The following is an 18,422-nucleotide window of genomic DNA, read 5'->3' on the forward strand; positions in this document are numbered from 1 at the left end:
GATATGACTATAGTTTCAATAAACACTGATTCCTCTGCTGGATCTGGGCAAAGCAGATTGAAAATCTTCTGGAAAACATCTGTCCTTCTAGATGTCGTTAAAACATTCATGATTCATAGGAAGAAGTCAACATGTCAACTTTTAAAGGATTTGTTAGAAGTGGATTCAACCTTCACGGATTTCTTTGAGGAGTCCAAGACAGCACTGAAGGAAGCCAGTGCAGGTGTAGTAGAAAGAGAAGGAAAACTAGAATTTGAAGTGGAACCTAGAGCTTTGACTGCATCGGACTACCACAATCAAACAGATGAGGAATTACCTGTTATGAATGGGCAAAAGGTGGCTTCTTGAGAAGGAATCCTCTCCCAGTAAAAGTGCTGGGAACCTTACTGACATGATGACATGGGATTTAGACTGCGACATAAACTTAGCTGACAAAGCAATGCCACATTTTGGGAATATTGATTCCAATTTTGAAAAAAAATTCTATCGTGATTAAAACAGTATCAAACAGGATTGCAAGCTGCGAGATAAATCTTTTGTAAAGAAAAAAATCCACAATACAGCAAGCTTCCTTATTGCCTTGTTTAAGAAACTATCACAGACACCCCAGCCTTCGGAAACCAAGACCACCCCGATCAGGCAGCAGCCGTCAACAGTGAGGCAAGACCCTCCACCAGCGGAATGATTATGACCTCCTGAGGGCTCACATGACTGACCACGTGAACAGTACACCACTCTAAAATAAAGGCATGCCTGCTCTGTAGACATCACGCCACTGCACACTTCATAGACTAATTATTAGATATCCCGGAAGCTAAGGAAGTGTGTGACTTCTTGACTGTGGTATCTGCTTGATGAAGTGGCCTACAGCTGAACCTGAGGACCAGACCAAGAATTCTGCAGTGTGCCTCTACTTCATTACAGGTTTTTTTTAATCATTTTTTTTTTGCTTGATTATAGTTTAAAAGGAACATTCAACATGTGCGACTCTATATTGCTATAAAATATAGAAAATGCTTAAAACATGAACATGCTTAAAAATGCTATGACAAACAGAGCTTGTACTGCTCATCATACCCAGCGATGTCCTTGCAGGCACCGCGTCTTTATTGATCCAGAAAGACACCCAGGAGAGCACAACCGTCAAGATGCAGGGGATGTAGGTCTGAATAGTGAAGTAGCCCATTCGTCTGCTGAGGTCGAAAAAGATGGTCATGATCACGTAATCTCCTGGAGGGAAACGCGTGTTTTATTTTGGCTACGAAATGTATAAAAGTATAGATCCCAATCCATACATTTAAAAACAAGTGCCAGTTCATGCTGCTATCATTGGCTGACTTGTAATTTCTCCTTACCAGAGATCGTGTGAGAGATTTCAGTGGAGTTGGCTAATCCTACAAATGCAAACTGATATAATCTCCAGTACTTAGGATCAGCCACTTCAACTGAGGGTTTTTTCCACTTATATTCAATTTCATTTTTAGGATATCCATCTAGGGAAATTAAAAAATAAATGAGCAAGATAAATATCTGTTACCACTGCAATACTATTGATATTATCCAAAGATAAATTCTTAAAACGCCTTCATTTTTTATTAGAAGACATGCCAAACAGAGATATACTGTATAAATATGCATGTATAGAGAATAATCATTTGATAAGCTGTGTAATCCATTTAAATCAAGAAACAGCATCCAGTAAAGCCCACGTATTCATCCCAAAATAGGACTCCCCTGCCATCTTGAGGTGTTGAGGATCCTGATTTCTGTTACATCCCCTATTTTTGTGTTATAGATCTTTGATATGTATCTCGGAGAAATACAGCTTTAGTTTTGTTACCTCTGTTTGAGTATTTCTAAAAATAATGTTGATGCATTATTTTGCATCTTCTTTTAATATATTGTGATAGTCATCAATGCTATTATACAGAGCTAAATTTGTTCCATCATGAAAATGTATAAAAATGTATTTATCCATTTCGCTGTAGTAGATACTTATAATGTTTCTTGTGGGTCATAACATACATTGCTGCTACTCATATGATCATTCATGCCTCTCAAGACAAAGTACATAAGACTGCCCATATCAGGATTAATGGGAAGATGAACCCATGTTGATTTCAGAAAGCTCGTGGGAAAATGGAACTAAAGTACTAGTTAATGTTAATGCAAAATTTTTGAAATCCATTTATTGTTTTTCTATGACAGTTATTTTCTATAAATTTTATGCTCACACATGCAAGAGTTTCTCTGAGGTACAAACACAGGTATGGAAAAGGTGACATAGAATTCTATTTTATTAGATAGGTTCATTTTTTTTCCATAAAGAGTAAACCAAAATATACTCTCACCAGCCGAAGTGTAAAAGTTCACATGGGTTCATATTTTCATCAATCCTGATATGGGCAGTTGTATGTAATTTCTTTCATTAATTATTACTTTATTTTATTTTATTACTTTATTATTACTTTAGTATATCTTATTTCACCTGTCTTAATTATTCATAAAATCTAGCAATTTCAATTTTTTAATGTATGTTTTAGAGTTTCGGGTTTCTGTTTTGAAGACTTGCTTATTTAATTGGTCATTATTTTATTGGGTTTTCTCTCTCTCTCTCTCTCTCTCTTTTGTTTTGTTTTGTTTTTGCTATACGGTGTATGAGCTCACTGGAGAGAGACACAGAGACAGAAAAAGAGGGAAATGAGAGAACATCCCCAGGGAAATGGCCATGTCTCAATTCCTTCTCTTCCATTCTCCTCTTGGGATTTTGGGCATGTGCACGTGTGCGTGCACACACACACACACACACACACACACACACACAGTGTGTTCTTCAAGCCACTGGATACAAGACTCCAACCCCCACAGATGGCCATATGTGATGCAGTTGCCCCGACCACCACACCACTGGCTGGCCTGGAGTTTTCTTCTCCTTTTTCATTATGTTTCTATAAATGTTTTACATATCTTGGACACTAGGTAATTTTGTTGGTTATTTGTGTTAAAAATGTTCTTGTCTACTCTGTCTAGAATGAGGTTTGTTCTTCCACAAAGCATGCATTTTTGATTCTGCCACACGTCAGAAAAGTCCCTAAGGGTTCTTTATACCAACCAAGTGGAAAACGTTTAGGCTGAAAATCCATTTGAGAGTGGGCTTGTGATTTGATCTTCTCCATAACAGTTACTTTACCCAGTATGCCGACTTTAGGGGAACTCTCCTTTCAGCTCACACTGGTTTTGTGTGTGTGCATAAGGGGGATTCTTTCATGTGATTCTAAGTGCCCAGCCTTTTGTATTCCAGCTGTATGTGGAGCCTTTTTCTATTACATTTCTACCCCATGAGATTGTGAAAACAAAATCTCAAAATCATCTCATTTTATAAATGTCTTTGGGTCTCAACTGCCTACAAACCTTGGTGGCAGAAAATGTCTTACTACTTGTATTTTTTTCTTTTTAAGTTTTTGTTCATTTGTTTTTTACTCCTTCCATGAACAAGAGAGATACAGAAAGAGAAGCCAAGGAAAGAGATAGTATCCCCAGGGAGTCTCCACCTCATGGTCCACACTCAGCTTCCAGCCAGACCCAGATCATGGGTAGCGTGTGCCCAGGGTATTCAGGGAGGTCTGCAGACTTAAACTGGGAACTTTACATGGCTCAGCCTCTCTGAACATTGCACTTAGCCACTCGGCCACCTCTGATCTTCTTCCTCTTTGTGATTACTAAAATGCTCTTGAGAAAATTTTATAATTGCTTTGAACCAATACCATCTACCACATTACAGAAACAGAGTTCACCGATCAACTTAAATAGCATCTCACTTTGCATCAGGAGCCCTTAGCAGACATTCGGTAAAACAGCTAACATATTTAGTAATTTATTTAAAAATCTTTTTGTCATTTTTTTTCCTTCTCTCTTGTTCTCTAAGGCTCTAGCCATCCTGCTTTTCATAGTTCTTTTCCTTTTTGATTCCAGAGGCAACTGAACGTGGTCATAACATACAGGAGCTTAGCCACGCTGCATCTCTTGATACTCTTAAATGGGGGCTGCAACAAGATCTCCCACGCACATTTGTCTTAAAGCAAATACAGAGGGTTTAATCTCTACTGAACCTACAGAGAGTGCTTCAAAACTAGCCATAAGTATTACACTATGCCACTGACACACCATCGCATTCACAAGGATAAATTAATTCTCCACGGACAATCGAACCCCAAAGAAATGTCACACCAGGATTTGGGAAAAATGTTTAAAGGAAAGTCCAGGAGCTACATCTTCAAATATCTGCATATTAGCAATTCCTTGAGTGTTCATATAGTCAAGTCTTTGTTGTGATCTGGCTGTTCTGTTCTTTGAGAAGTTAATTCTTGAAACTCAAAGGAGTGAGAGATGAGATCATTAATACCAAAGGATGTTGCAATGAGACAAAAATGATTAAGAAAAGTCAATAAAATGATTAATAAAGGGCAACAAGAGATATCTGGAAATTTAGTAAGTGAAGGAGCAAGGTAGTACTTAATGCATAAAAAGTTATATTACACTCTTTTGCTAGTCGGTTCTAGGATACCTATGAAAAAATCCAGTTTGACAGAAGGGAACTAGCATTAGATGATCTGCAGATAGAGGCGACATTTGACATGTTCTAAAGACTTACGTAATTGAACGTCACCTAGAAAGATATTTCTGCAAAATAGATGAGAGGATAAATGCTAGGAAGTGCAAAATAAAACTAATAGTGCTACTTGAGTGTGCAGCAACCACTCTTTTGGAAGAAATATTGAGTTTTTAAGTTCAAATTATTTAGCTTTAGTCACTTCTCTGTGCTTCATTCTTTTTCTTTGTCTTTATTTTCTTAATTGACACATACTAATTGCACATATTTATGGAGTATAGAATGATATTTTTAAAGAATTATTTATTTTATCTTTGTCTTTATTTTCTTAATTGACACATACTAATTGCACATATTTATGGAGTATAGAATGATATTTTTAAAGAATTATTTATTTTATTTTATTTATTGTTATTATTCTTCAATTTGATCTGAGAGAGAGAGAGAAAGCAAGTTACCACGTCCAGGACTTGAATCACTGTTGGCCATGTGGGAGGCAAGTGCCTTAACCACCATGCAGTCTGTCAGCCCCAGCAGTATGGTATTTTAATACATGTAGACAATGTGTAATGACCAAATCCAGGTAATTAACACATCCATCCCCTCAAAAATTTATCATTTCTTAGTGTTGGGGGATATTCAATATCCTCTCTTCTAGCTTATGTATATTTTGAAATATATAGTACATTATTGTTAATTAGAATTATTTTATTGTGTTCCTTTTTAAAATGAAAATAAATTTATTTCTATTGAATGCCTTGGCTTTTCTTACTCATTAATTCTTCTCAAATATTGCTATCCATGTAGTCAATTCTCATACCAAACCAGTTTTTAAAACATATATTAAAATCCAATGTCATAAAGTTAAATCAAGCCTTCAGGAAGACAAATAGAATTTGAGCCAACTTTTTATTAATGGCTGTGTAAAAGCATTTGTATACAAATCTTCAGTACTCCTTTCTTTAATCCAAATAGCAAAAGAGCATTTGAATACAATTAAAAGTTGTAAAGAATAATTTAACAAGATAAATATATATATATATTTCACTGCACATATTATTGTCACATTTTAGTTTAAAAGCAAGAAATAAAATAGTATTTATAATTACTTTATATATGAGATTTGAATATAATCCACACTTCTGGAAATAGTATTTTGTCTTGTTTCATTTTAAATTATTTCATTTTTAAGTAAAAAGGATCTGAGGTTCAAATTCCATAAATTATCAAACATGTTATCACTTACAACTTGAAAATTCCAATGGACAGGAATGCTCATCCATAGGAAAGTTATGAAGCTGAAGGTAACATTCTGCATTAATTGTCAATCTATTTAGATAAAAAGAAATAAATATCACATAAAGAGAAATCATTTTAAACATTGGGAAAGTGAGAAATCACCCCTCAGGGGGATGCCCATGCTACAAATCTTTCCAGTCTCCCCTTGGGGTTTTGGGCATGCACACGCACACACATCGCATGATTTTCAAGCCACTGGATCTGGGGGCTCGAACCCTCAGAGTTGACCAAGTGGGAGCCAGCACCTTAACCATCACACTACCTGGCTGGCCTCTAACACTTTATCTTGACCTATATCAATGGACTTCGATGTACTAGCATATAATAATTCTAAAGTCTCAAGGTTATACATAGTAATATTTTATCTTCATGAGTTAGTATGAAAATGCTAACACTTTTATCTCCAGCCAACCAAGTTGTCTTGCACACATTTCAATGATTTGGCACTACATTTAAAAACTCGTACTTCAGAACCTCAACATGCATACGCACGCATGGATGCACTCACCACATGAACACACTACACATGGTAAAAAAGAGTCATGTTTTTCTTATTTTATCATGAACATCTTTCCATAAGGATGGCTCTTAGTAAGATGATATATTCAAGGCAACATAATTAATAAACGTGAATCTTACACAACAACCTTCTATCCTTAATCTTTTCGTAGGGATATTTTACTACACTGTTGAAAACCAGAAAATTCAGAGCAGGTGGGCTGTGGGGCACAATCTCAGCCAATCATTTTCAGCATAGGTTACAAAGCGTGTTTGTGCACAACTTCTGCTTCCAAGGAGGAAAACTGACGAAATTTTCCTCTTTGCTTCTAGTCTCTTCTGCAAGATAGGAACTCCGAGTTTAAGAAAAGTATTGTCACAATACTTCAGCATTTCAGATTTGAGCATGAAAGGAATTCCGTATTTCTTACTTTATAACTTTGGAGAAGAAAACTTTAGGAGCTAATCAACTCTCCGTATGGAGAATAAATTAGAGCAACTACTTTTTTAAAACAGTGGTACCTTAGGGTGTACAGAACGCGTCCGTCATTCCAAATTCGAAGCAGACGGTTTGGGGTGGTGATCCAGTGAGCGTCAGATTTTCTTGAGTTTCTAAAGAAAGTATCCGGAATCCAAATTTTTCCGACCATATTACTGTTGAGCATAAGTACTTTCATGGTGCTATTGAATTTCAAACGACTGTCAAACCAGGTTTGGGCAAAAATGATATCTATTGTGTATTCCTAAAAGATAAAAAAGAGAGTAACCACATGTCAGTAAAGCCTCTCTCTCAGACGCTTTACCAGAAGTCTGATAGGATAAATATTCTAGGATGTGCACTTGGAATCAGCCTTTTTGGAGAAGAAAGTATGTAATTATCTTAACTTTTCTTTTTAATTGTTTACATGAGTCGTGGAAGATAACACCTAATATTTCCAGTGTAGTTTTATTCTTTTTTTAATCTTGTAAACTTTATTTAGGATTTTATAACATGTATCAATAGGTCTAGTCATTAAATATAAAATGAAATTATCTTAGTGTCAACAATTAGGCTAGTTTTTGTGATATTTACGTTGTGCTCTGCTCACACACACAAATCAATCACAAATAAGTACCAAGTCTAGATGCAAATAGCTACCACATCTCCTAAACGCCCTCACCTTGTTCTTTGTCTAAAATATTAATTACAATTTTTTTTTGAGTTTTTGCTATAGAGCGCGTGCGCTCGCCAGGCAGACAGAGAGAGACAGAGAGATAGAAAGCGAGAAATCACCCCCCAGGGAGGACGGCCACGCTGCAATCCCTTCTCCTCCATTCTCCTCTCGGGATCTTGGGCACGCACGCATATGCGTGAGTTTCAAGCCACCGGGTCCAGGACGCAAACCGTGGTTGACTATGTGGGAGTTCAGCGAGATAGCTATTACACTAACTGTTGGTCCTGTTAATTACAATTTTTTTAGATCTATTGTTTTTAAACATTTAAACACAGCCACAAATAAATCTGTTGACAATTACAACATGTCAAACACTTTAAAGTTTTGCATTCATCATGTCACCAAATCCTTGCTGCAACCTATGAAATGTGCATTACTCTAAGCTCATTTTCAGTACCACTTAGTGACTAACGGGGACATCGCACGGCCAACAAACAGCGTGTGTGGAAACTGAGCCACGCAGGCTGGCTCCCAAGTCCACACCCACAACAAATGCATGTAACAATAGTCACAGGGAGGTGTGTGGGTTCCAAAACTGGATCGAAGGCCTTGTCCCACATCGCAAGGAACTGGACAGAGAACACGGCATGCTTATGAGAGAACTAGCCAATAGGTAACAAGGTATTATCTCCCGCTTCCTGACAAATCCTGCCGTACCCTAAGTGCTAACATTTATTTAATAGGGTCCGCTGGTGGCAGGTGTGGAGGCGGTGGGTCCCATATGCCCCATGTCCAGTGTGCAGTTGGAGTCCCACACCTGGTAGCTTGAGGAACACACACGTGAGCAATCCCAAGCCCCTGAGAGGAAAATGGAGAAGGAACTGCAACGCGGTCATCCCCCAAGGTGGTCACTTTTTCATGTTCCCTCTTTCTCTCTCCACCTCTCTCTGGCAAATGCACATATCCTATAGCAAATTTTTTTAAAGAATTATTTTATTGAACCTTATTTATTTATTTATTTATTTATTTATTTAAATTTGACCAGAGAGAAACAGAGTGAGAGCGAGGGAAAGTAAGAAAGCAAGCTGCCAGGTCCAGGACTCGAACTGTGGTCAGTCATGTGGGAGGCCGCTACCCTTAATCACCACACCACCTGCTGGCCCACCTATAGCAAATTTTAAAAATTATTTGATAACATTTATGAATAAAAATGCAGCAATGGGACTGGCCCCATGGTGCAGTGGATAAGCACTGTGCATTGGGAACTGAGTCCCACACGGCTGACCAAAGTTCAAATCCTGACCTCAGCAGCTTGAAAAAGAAACAGGGAGTGTCTACACTTGTGTCCAAAGTCCTGACAAGACGGAGCATTGGAGAAAAAAGGACTGTGTTGTGACCACATCCCATGGAAGGGTGCTTCCCCTCTGGCTCTCTCTCACCAGCTACTTATTTATTTAAGTTTTGTCTTTTTTTCTTAGAGTTTTTTTTTCCCTTAGGGTGTGTATATTCACCAGAGAGAGAGAGAGAAACAGAGACAGTGAAAGGTAAAGTGAGAAATCACCCCCCAGGGGGGTAGCCACGCTGCAACCCCATCTCCTCCATTCTCCTCCCCAGATCTTGGGCACACACGCACACGCATCTGGCAAGTTTCAAGCCACTAAGTCTGAGACTCGAACCGTGGTTGGCCATCCGGAAGTCCAGCGACATAACTGCTAAACCATCTGCTTGCCCCCACCCCATCTAGTTACTCAGAAGCAGCAGCAGCAATCAATGCCATGGGGAAAGAAAGTGGAGAAAAGACGTAAATATATTTATACATGTTGTCATGTGCCGCCTAACGACACGCAGTCAGCAATGGGCCGCAGACGTGACAGTGACCCCACAGCGTTCTGGCGGCCACCCTGCTCTGCCCAGGTGGGCAGGTATAGATGTGGAGTGCTCAATGTCACACAGCAAAGCCACCTAACACAGTGCCCTCAGAGCACGTCCCCGTTGTTAAGCAAAGCGTGACTGTGTGTGTGTGTGTGTGTGTGTGAGTGTGTATACGTATGTGTGTCTGTGTGTGCGTGTAAGTTCAATATTAAAAGAGAAAGAAAAGCAAATTGAAAAATATGGGGCCCAGCAAGTGGTTATTGGTTAAGGTACGGGACTCCCATGTGGCTGACCACAGTTCAAGTCTTGACCTGGCAGCTGGCTTTCTCACTTTCCCTCTCTGACTCTCTCTAGTGAATTAAAGTAATAATAACAATAATAAAAACAAATAAGTAATTCTAAATTTAAAAAAAAGAAAAATATGACGTATCCTGTGAATTTGTTTGCTCTTGATGTGATGTTTGTAATTGGCCAATTTACCTGAAAGGAGATAAATATTTAATATAAGAAGTAGAAACATAGTTGGAAGTTTTACCAATACATTAAAAATTGAAAAAAAAACATCACAAAGAATAATAAGTAAATGGACTAAAAGTCAATATATTAATAGAGAAGCTAGATCAAATCCTTATTTCCAAGCAGGATATTAATAATTACAATTTGCGTAATCAGGATGCAGGGATAAATTGAGAGGGAAACTTCAGACATGAACCATGTTGCAATTTCAGAAAAGCACACACCTAATCATAACCATTTAGAATCCAACAAGGGCCTAGATAGCACATAATTAAATACGAGATGTGTGTTTCAGAAAGCGCTTCAGAGACATGTAAATGAACACTGCAGTCCCTCCCCGTAGTGATATGCAGTCCTCGCCCCACATGTATGTCGGCTGTGGTTCTGCACGGTACAAAGACCTGATGTCTCCGCGCACAAACACCTGCATCTCGGCCCTCCTTCACATCGCCTCCGTCACCACGCTAGAGTAACTTAGAGAAAGATGATTAAAATTTTGTTCTCTGTAACTTCTTAGGTGGCAAGAATCAAACTGTGCTGATTCTGAAAGCATTTTTGCAGCCATGTACCCTTATAAGCCCTGCTGTTATAAGCCTTGCTGTTTCACTGGTTGGAACTCAAGCTGAGCCATAAGGCAAAGCACAGCCTGTGACCCATATTAATAAAGTGTCCCTTACACCGCAGATGCTGACCACCTTTTGGGGCAGTTCTGACGCAGTGCTGCACCACAGGGGCACCCAGGGAGAAGTGAGCCCTTACCCATGTACCTCTTTCGTGAGCCCTGGGGAGAATTCTCGGACAGCTTTGCTCAAGTTATTTTGGGTCCCTACTTTCGCCTCCTGCTTCTCAAGTCAGGTAGTTTTTCTGTGGGATGAATTACGATTTCTCTTAACAGCCTCTTCGCCTACCATAAACGATTAACCATTCAGAGTTTACCAGTGTGATCCATGTTAGTGGCACGGTTTCTGGTTTTGAGGATAAATGCAAATACCAAGAAGGCTTATACACATTCTAAGGGTGGACAAGACAATGGAAAGAATATTTAACCAAGGTAATTTCCCAGAATGATTTCACACTTTTGCATAATCTGCTGACCTAACAGTAGAAATTGCTTAAAACCACAGTGAGGACTCTGAGTCGGCAAGTACCCCTCACTGGGAGGTGGAGGGAAGCCCATGCCTCTTGGTGTCTACACTGGCCACAGTGCTCCTCACAGGGCCTTGACAGCAGCCCTGGAAATAGACTTTGCAGGAATGGAATTCCAGATGAACTGCTTAGCATTACACAGTAGTTCTTCAGGATACCTGATTCTCAGGTACTAATCTTTTTTTTTTTTTCAAGTTATCATTTCCAAGGGGTCAAACTTTTCTAAGTAGACAATCTTGAGAAAAATCCTTCGAGTTTTCTACTCACAACTGTCCACTCAACCTACGATCAAGAAAAGGATACATAGCATATACGACAATCTGTCCTTTCCAAACCCTTGGCAGAGGCTAAAACTCCCAAACTCTTTAAAATTGCTAATCCTTAAAAAATGCCTCACTGAGATAAGAAGGTCATTAAAGTCTGTAGCATTTTATACGTCATGGAAAAATCCAATTTCACGTACTCCTTTGTGTCCGTGTAATTTCTAGATGACGGTCCAACTGTGCTCTTGTACGTCCTGCCCTCGTTTAGCGGCCACCATGATCTGCATGCAAAATAAGCGAGGAGTGCATGAAACAGGAGTGCCGTTCACTCAGCACAAGCACAACAGCTTTAGGGGAAACATTTTGAGGGCAGGAACATTTGAGATCCAGTGGGCACTGTGAGATTTACCATTTCTCCTTGTAAGTTAGCTGCCCAAACAGCATTAGTGAATAAACGGGAAGTGAGCCATCCTGATTTCTAAGCTCATCACATCGATCCCTCCTTGATGTAACTGTGCTATGGTTTGGCTCCCGCATCCTCCGTGTCGCAGCGGCCCTGCACCTCACATTGTCAGGGACTGCTTAGTCCAACATCGCTGTCCTCCAGTAATGGGAACTCTCACGAGGTGCAAGACCCACTGAAGCAACCAACACGCGGGCACAACTTCGTCATCACGTTCTATTGATCCCACTCCGATCTTCCCACCTTGGCATTATTCTCTCCCTGAACTGCATAATCACGTGACCAGGACAGCATGTCCAGCCCCATCGCAGCGAGCAGCACATCAGATACCGGAGCTCCAGGTAGGAAAGATCCAGATTTTGCTGTTCACAGCACAGACCGCGTTAGCGCTCTCAAGTCAGCTCTCCGCTCCGTTTGGCTCAAGTATCATAGAAGGACTGGCTTCTTGATACTACAGCACTCAGGTAAGTCAAAGACCTGATGTTTTCCTGTCTTCCAAATAGAGAAAGAAACAAGGAACCAGGACCTTAGGACAGCTGCTTCGATCATGAAAATCACCCTAGCAATACATCGGAGGAGAGGCAAACACAGACATGGGGCCCGGAGCTGGCCACTCACCCTCTGGGCTCGGTTTTCACGTCTGTGGATGGAAATTGCCAAGGGTATGTAACATCACATGTGCTCATGAACGAAGTCTTTCAGCAAATATTGGTTCAGTGTTCTAGCTAACTTCGAGATCGTACTGGGATACAAAGATGAAAACGGAAACTTCTCGGGATGAACATAACCAGAATAAAAATTGGAAATGAAGGCGACTCAGGAAAGTTATCAACAAAGCAAAACAGAAGCGGTAGTGATGGGGCCAGCCGTGGCCTGTTGGTTAAGGCGGCTGGATTCCACATGGAAGGCTGCACACTCGGCAGCGTGGAAAACATGCCAGGCATATGCATGTGTGCATGTACCTACAATCTCGAAAGAGGGTAGAAGGGATTGTGACATGGCCATTCCCCATGGCAGGGGGAAGGGTGCTTTCTCACTTGCTCATTTTCTCTCTGTCTTGGTGAGTACATATGACCTCTGGAAAAAAAAAATTAAAGATAGAAAAAGCTGCCTTTTTGCTATAATTAGTTTGGAGTTATGAGGGTTTAGAACACTTTGGCTTAGAGTCCATCTCCTCCTCAAGGAAATTACACTGCATGCATACATGCATGTCCAAGATCCCTCAAGGCCTCTGGGGGGAAAAATGGAGGGGGAGGAGAAGAAAAGAGAGAGAGAGAGGAAGGAAGGAAAGAAGGCAGAAGATTGGTTCTTACTAAACAAAGTCAGCAAAATCTAATTGCAAAATTTATATATGTAAGTTTTGGAGTTAAGATCTATAGAGGGGATATTTGTCCAGTACTCTTCAAACTGAATCGTGTAGGCCACCAGCTCCCTAGGTGTGAGCACTTTGTATTAAATACATGAAACATACCAAAATATGTGTGTGGGGGGGCACGTGTGTGCACACATTTAAGATAATTGTAGTTTTAACATTCGACCACTATATGTATCTCGACACAATTTTAGAATGCAGTCTCCTAAGATGGCAAAATACTAATTTCCTAAACTTGTCTTAGGCATGCTAACTACCACTATGTGTGTTAAACTGCTGTTTCTTAAGACATTACTGTTTTGTTGTACTTCTCTATTATTAGTAAAGCATCACCGTGTCACACAGTTTCTATAAATAAATTCTAAGAAATGAAACGGGGTCCAGCAGGTAGCATGGATGTTAAGGCCCTGTCCCCCTCACGGCCAACTATGTGCTTCAAGCCCTCCACCTGGAGGCTTGAAAATCACGTGGGGTTGGGACCAGCATTTGGTTACATTGCTGGACTTCCACACGGTTGATCACATTTCAAGTCCCAAATATGGTGACTTCAAACACACCAGGCGCATGTGTGTGCATGCCCACGATCCCAAGAGGAGACTGGAGAAGAAAGGATTGTGGTGTGGTCATGCCCCATGGAGGGTGATTTCTCACTACTTTCCCTCTCACTGTCTCCTTCTCTCTCTCTCTCTGGTGAGCACACATGCTCTAAGGCAAAAACCTTTAAAAAATCCCCATGGCAGGGGGAAGGGTGCTTTCTCACTTGCTCATTTTCTCTCTGTCTTGGTGAGTACATATGACCTCTGGAAAAAAAAAATTAAAGATAGAAAAAGCTGCCTTTTTGCTATAATTAGTTTGGAGTTATGAGGGTTTAGAACACTTTGGCTTAGAGTCCATCTCCTCCTCAAGGAAATTACACTGCATGCATACATGCATGTCCAAGATCCCTCAAGGCCTCTGGGGGGAAAAATGGAGGGGGAGGAGAAGAAAAGAGAGAGAGAGAGGAAGGAAGGAAAGAAGGCAGAAGATTGGTTCTTACTAAACAAAGTCAGCAAAATCTAATTGCAAAATTTATATATGTAAGTTTTGGAGTTAAGATCTATAGAGGGGATATTTGTCCAGTACTCTTCAAACTGAATCGTGTAGGCCACCAGCTCCCTAGGTGTGAGCACTTTGTATTAAATACATGAAACATACCAAAATATGTGTGTGGGGGGGCACGTGTGTGCACACATTTAAGATAATTGTAGTTTTAACATTCGACCACTATATGTATCTCGACACAATTTTAGAATGCAGTCTCCTAAGATGGCAAAATACTAATTTCCTAAACTTGTCTTAGGCATGCTAACTACCACTATGTGTGTTAAACTGCTGTTTCTTAAGACATTACTGTTTTGTTGTACTTCTCTATTATTAGTAAAGCATCACCGTGTCACACAGTTTCTATAAATAAATTCTAAGAAATGAAACGGGGTCCAGCAGGTAGCATGGATGTTAAGGCCCTGTCCCCCTCACGGCCAACTATGTGCTTCAAGCCCTCCACCTGGAGGCTTGAAAATCACGTGGGGTTGGGACCAGCATTTGGTTACATTGCTGGACTTCCACACGGTTGATCACATTTCAAGTCCCAAATATGGTGACTTCAAACACACCAGGCGCATGTGTGTGCATGCCCACGATCCCAAGAGGAGACTGGAGAAGAAAGGATTGTGGTGTGGTCATGCCCCATGGAGGGTGATTTCTCACTACTTTCCCTCTCACTGTCTCCTTCTCTCTCTCTCTCTGGTGAGCACACATGCTCTAAGGCAAAAACCTTTAAAAAAAAAAAAAGAGAGAGAAAGAGAGAGAGAGAGAGAGAGAAAGGAAATTATACTGCATGCATACATGCATGTCCAAGATCCCAAGAGAATTGTGGAGAAGGGATTGTGGTGTGTCCATCCCCCCTGTGTGTGGGGGGAGTAGTGATTTCTCACTTTTCTTCTCTCTCTTTCTCTCTGTCTTTACTGAAAGAAAAACTTGAAAAATAAAATAATACTATATAAGATAAATAGGGGTAATAAAGAAAATAAAACAGAGAGGCTGCCTAATAACTTTGAGTTTAGCATTGAAAGCACTTTGTATTACATATAACACATGTAATTCCATTTCTTTCTTTCTTTCTTTTTCTTTCTTTCTTTCTTTCTTTCTTTCTTTCTTTCTTTCTTTCTTTCTTTTTCTTCTTTCTTTCACTTATTTATTTTAGAGAGATATTTTCTATAGGGCATGTGTGCTTGCCATTGAGACAGAGAGAGACAGAGAGTCAGAAAGCAAGAAATCACCCCTCAGGACAGATGACCACACCGCAATCCCTTTTTTACTATTCTCCTCTCGGGATTTTGGGCATGCATGTACATGTGCCCAGCATGAGTTTTAAGCCACTGGGTCTAGGACTCAAATCACGGTTGAGGGACCAGCAGTTAGCATAATGGCTATGTTGCTCAACTCCCATGTAGTCGACTGTGGTTTGAGTCCTGGACCCGGTGGCTTAAACTCACGCCGGGCACGTGTGTGAGCATGTCCAAGATCCCAAGAGGGGAATGGAGAAGGGATTGCGGATGATTTCTCGTTTTCTGTCTCTCTGTCTCTCTCAGTCTTTCTGGCGAGCGCACGTGCTCTGTAGCAAAAACCTCTTCAATTAAAAAAAAAAATCATGGTTGACTACATGGGAGTCCAGTGACATAACCATTATGCCATCTGTTGGTCCTCAGTAATTCAATTTTAAACAAAGGGATAAAAACTAAGAAATCTCATGATATATTTGAATCAACTATCTGACAAATAGAACAGTGGCATGGAGCGGCTACATTGAAAGCAAGACTAAAGCCGCGTTTTTATCAGATGTACTAAAATCAAGAGCTACAACAGACTAGGCCCTCCTTCTGCCAGAACTAACCCCTGGAACCCAACCTGACACCACTACTACTCCACAGCGCTCCGTGTGGACTGATTCATAAAGCGCTCTGCACCGTGGGGCTCTCCCTGAGGCATCCTATTAGCAGAGAACGCAAAACAGACACTTCCCAGAACCCGGCCACGACCTCCCACGGGTCCCGGTGTGTGCCTGTATCTCGGAGAAGCAACCGCTGCACTGAGGGGACTTGCTCATGGTAATACGGCTCTTACAGACAACAGATGGTAAACATCCCGATTGCTAAACAACGAGTTAGTAAACATATCGTGGTAAAAGGACACCCCTAATATTATGCAGCATTTAATGAATTTAAAAGCAGTAATTAAAATAAAATTCATAACATAATAAGTAGAAAGACACAATATCATAAAAGAATACATACAATATTATAGCATTAGGCAGAATTATGCACATAAAGTTATTAAAAAAGTAGTGACAATGGTAACCACTGATAATGATATTCCAGGATACTTTAATTTTTGTTCTCTTACCTAAATCAAAATTTTAATTTTACCATATGGAACATGTATTTGTTTTATAATTTTAAAAAATCATGAAAATATTATTTAGAAAAAAAATAGCATGAGGGTCACCATTTACAATGTAAAAAGTGTGTGGGTCCATATACAGTACTGTTTTTCTAGCCTTTCTCTTCCTATATTACTCTAATTTGCATTTTCCCCTCCTAAGTTTATCGGCCTCTGAACGGAGGGCATAGCTTGTCTATTTTAGAAGCCAAAGCCCCATCACTCCATGTTAGTAAATAAATATGACAAACAAAAACATGAAATAAAAATGAAAACGTACATTCGAATCAAGAAATAAAATTATTTTGATGAATTTTGAAGATTTGGAACTTAATTTAAATTCAAATGCTGAGAACTTGAACTCTGCTGTATGGGGCAAAGGAACACAATCAATCAAAGAAGTATAGCGGTGAAAACTCATTTATTTCTATAATTTTATCTCTTCTAGTATTGAAACAAAGGAAAGTAAGTTTTACAATAATTTGTGAAGGGGCCAGCTGGTGGAGTGACGGTTAAGGTGACTGGATCCCACATGGCCAGCTTTGTGGTTCGAGTCCCAGACCCAAAAGCTTGAGGGACATGCTGGGCATGTGTGAGTGTATGCCCAAAGTCCCGGGAGGAGAATGGAGGAAAAGGGAGTGTGGCGTGGTCAGATCTCCAGGGGTCCGGGATAATTTTTCACTTTCCCTCTGTCTGTCTCTGGTGAACACATGCACCTAACAGCAAATAAATAAATAAATAAATAAATAAATAACTGAGAAAAGAAATCAGTGTTGCAGTGTCTAAAGACAAATAAAAAGTTAACATAGTATGCCGAAGTAAAGATTAAAACTATGGTAACAAGTTTTAAAATATCGTACAAACCACTTGCAATTCTTCACATCCGAGAAGACTAACCCCCTTTGTTCCCTCCATCAGAATGGCAGGTTAAATGTGGATAAAGAGGAGAAATCGACCTCTTCATCTCCTAGGACCCTTTACCAAGACTCTCAAGCAGGAGAGCTCTTCAGCTTTGAAGCACATCCCAGGACAGGGTGACACCTCCCTCAGGCAGTGAGGCTGGGATCCAGTTCTGCAGACGTGCTCTGGCTCTCGTTCTTGGGCAGCTCTTGCTGGTCCACCGTTCATCTCAAAGCTTGCATCCGGCAATCTCTCGATACTGGTCGTAGATGGGCGGAAGACAGGCAGACCACTCTCTTCAAGGAGACCCATGTCCCCGTCATCCTGGGGTTTTCAGTTACAGCTGCTTGGTCCTTACTACTCTCATGCTGGAGCTTGCTGTCAGATTCCCATCGCCACCCTGGACTTCCTAGAGCGCTCACTGCTGTCGGCTGCATCAGGATTACCGGAACCCAGGAATGAGCACTCGCGAGTCAGATGGTAAGCTGCTATCACGAGGCATTTACTCAAACCAGTGAAAACACACAATCTCGGGAACCAGCAGTTAGCGTAATGGCTATGTCGCTGGACTCCCACGTAGTCGACCGCGGTTCGTGTCCCGGACCCGGTGACTTAAAAAACACGCCAGGCGCGTGTGTGTGCGTGCCCAAGATCCCGAGAGGAGAATGGAGGAGAAGGGATTGCGGTGTGACCATCCCCCCTGGGGGGTGATTTCTCGCTTTCTGTCTCTATGTCTCTCTCTGTCTGTCTGGCGAGCACACGCGCCCTACAGTGAAAATCTCTCAAAAAAAAAAAAAAAAAAAACACACACACACACAACACCCCAGATTGTGGATAGATTTCTAGGCACAGA

General features: G+C 40.6%; 1 protein-coding gene across 1 annotated transcript in view; it reads right to left on the reverse strand.

Annotated features, from left to right (window-relative positions):
• Positions 1-18,422, reverse strand: part of GABRG1 (gamma-aminobutyric acid type A receptor subunit gamma1) — a 103,779-nt gene that overhangs the window by 22,998 nt on the left and 62,359 nt on the right. The window contains exons 4-7 of the mRNA XM_006162884.2: positions 6,929-7,149; positions 5,856-5,938; positions 1,356-1,493; positions 1,078-1,230 (exon numbers count right to left, since the gene is read on the reverse strand). Coding sequence (XP_006162946.1) covers positions 1,078-1,230; positions 1,356-1,493; positions 5,856-5,938; positions 6,929-7,149 — 595 coding nt within the window. The remainder of the gene's footprint in view (positions 1-1,077; positions 1,231-1,355; positions 1,494-5,855; positions 5,939-6,928; positions 7,150-18,422) is intronic.

This window comes from Tupaia chinensis, unplaced genomic scaffold, assembly GCF_000334495.1.
Source record: "Tupaia chinensis unplaced genomic scaffold, TupChi_1.0 Scaffold141090_1, whole genome shotgun sequence".
NCBI classification, from domain to species: Eukaryota; Metazoa; Chordata; class Mammalia; order Scandentia; family Tupaiidae; genus Tupaia; species Tupaia belangeri.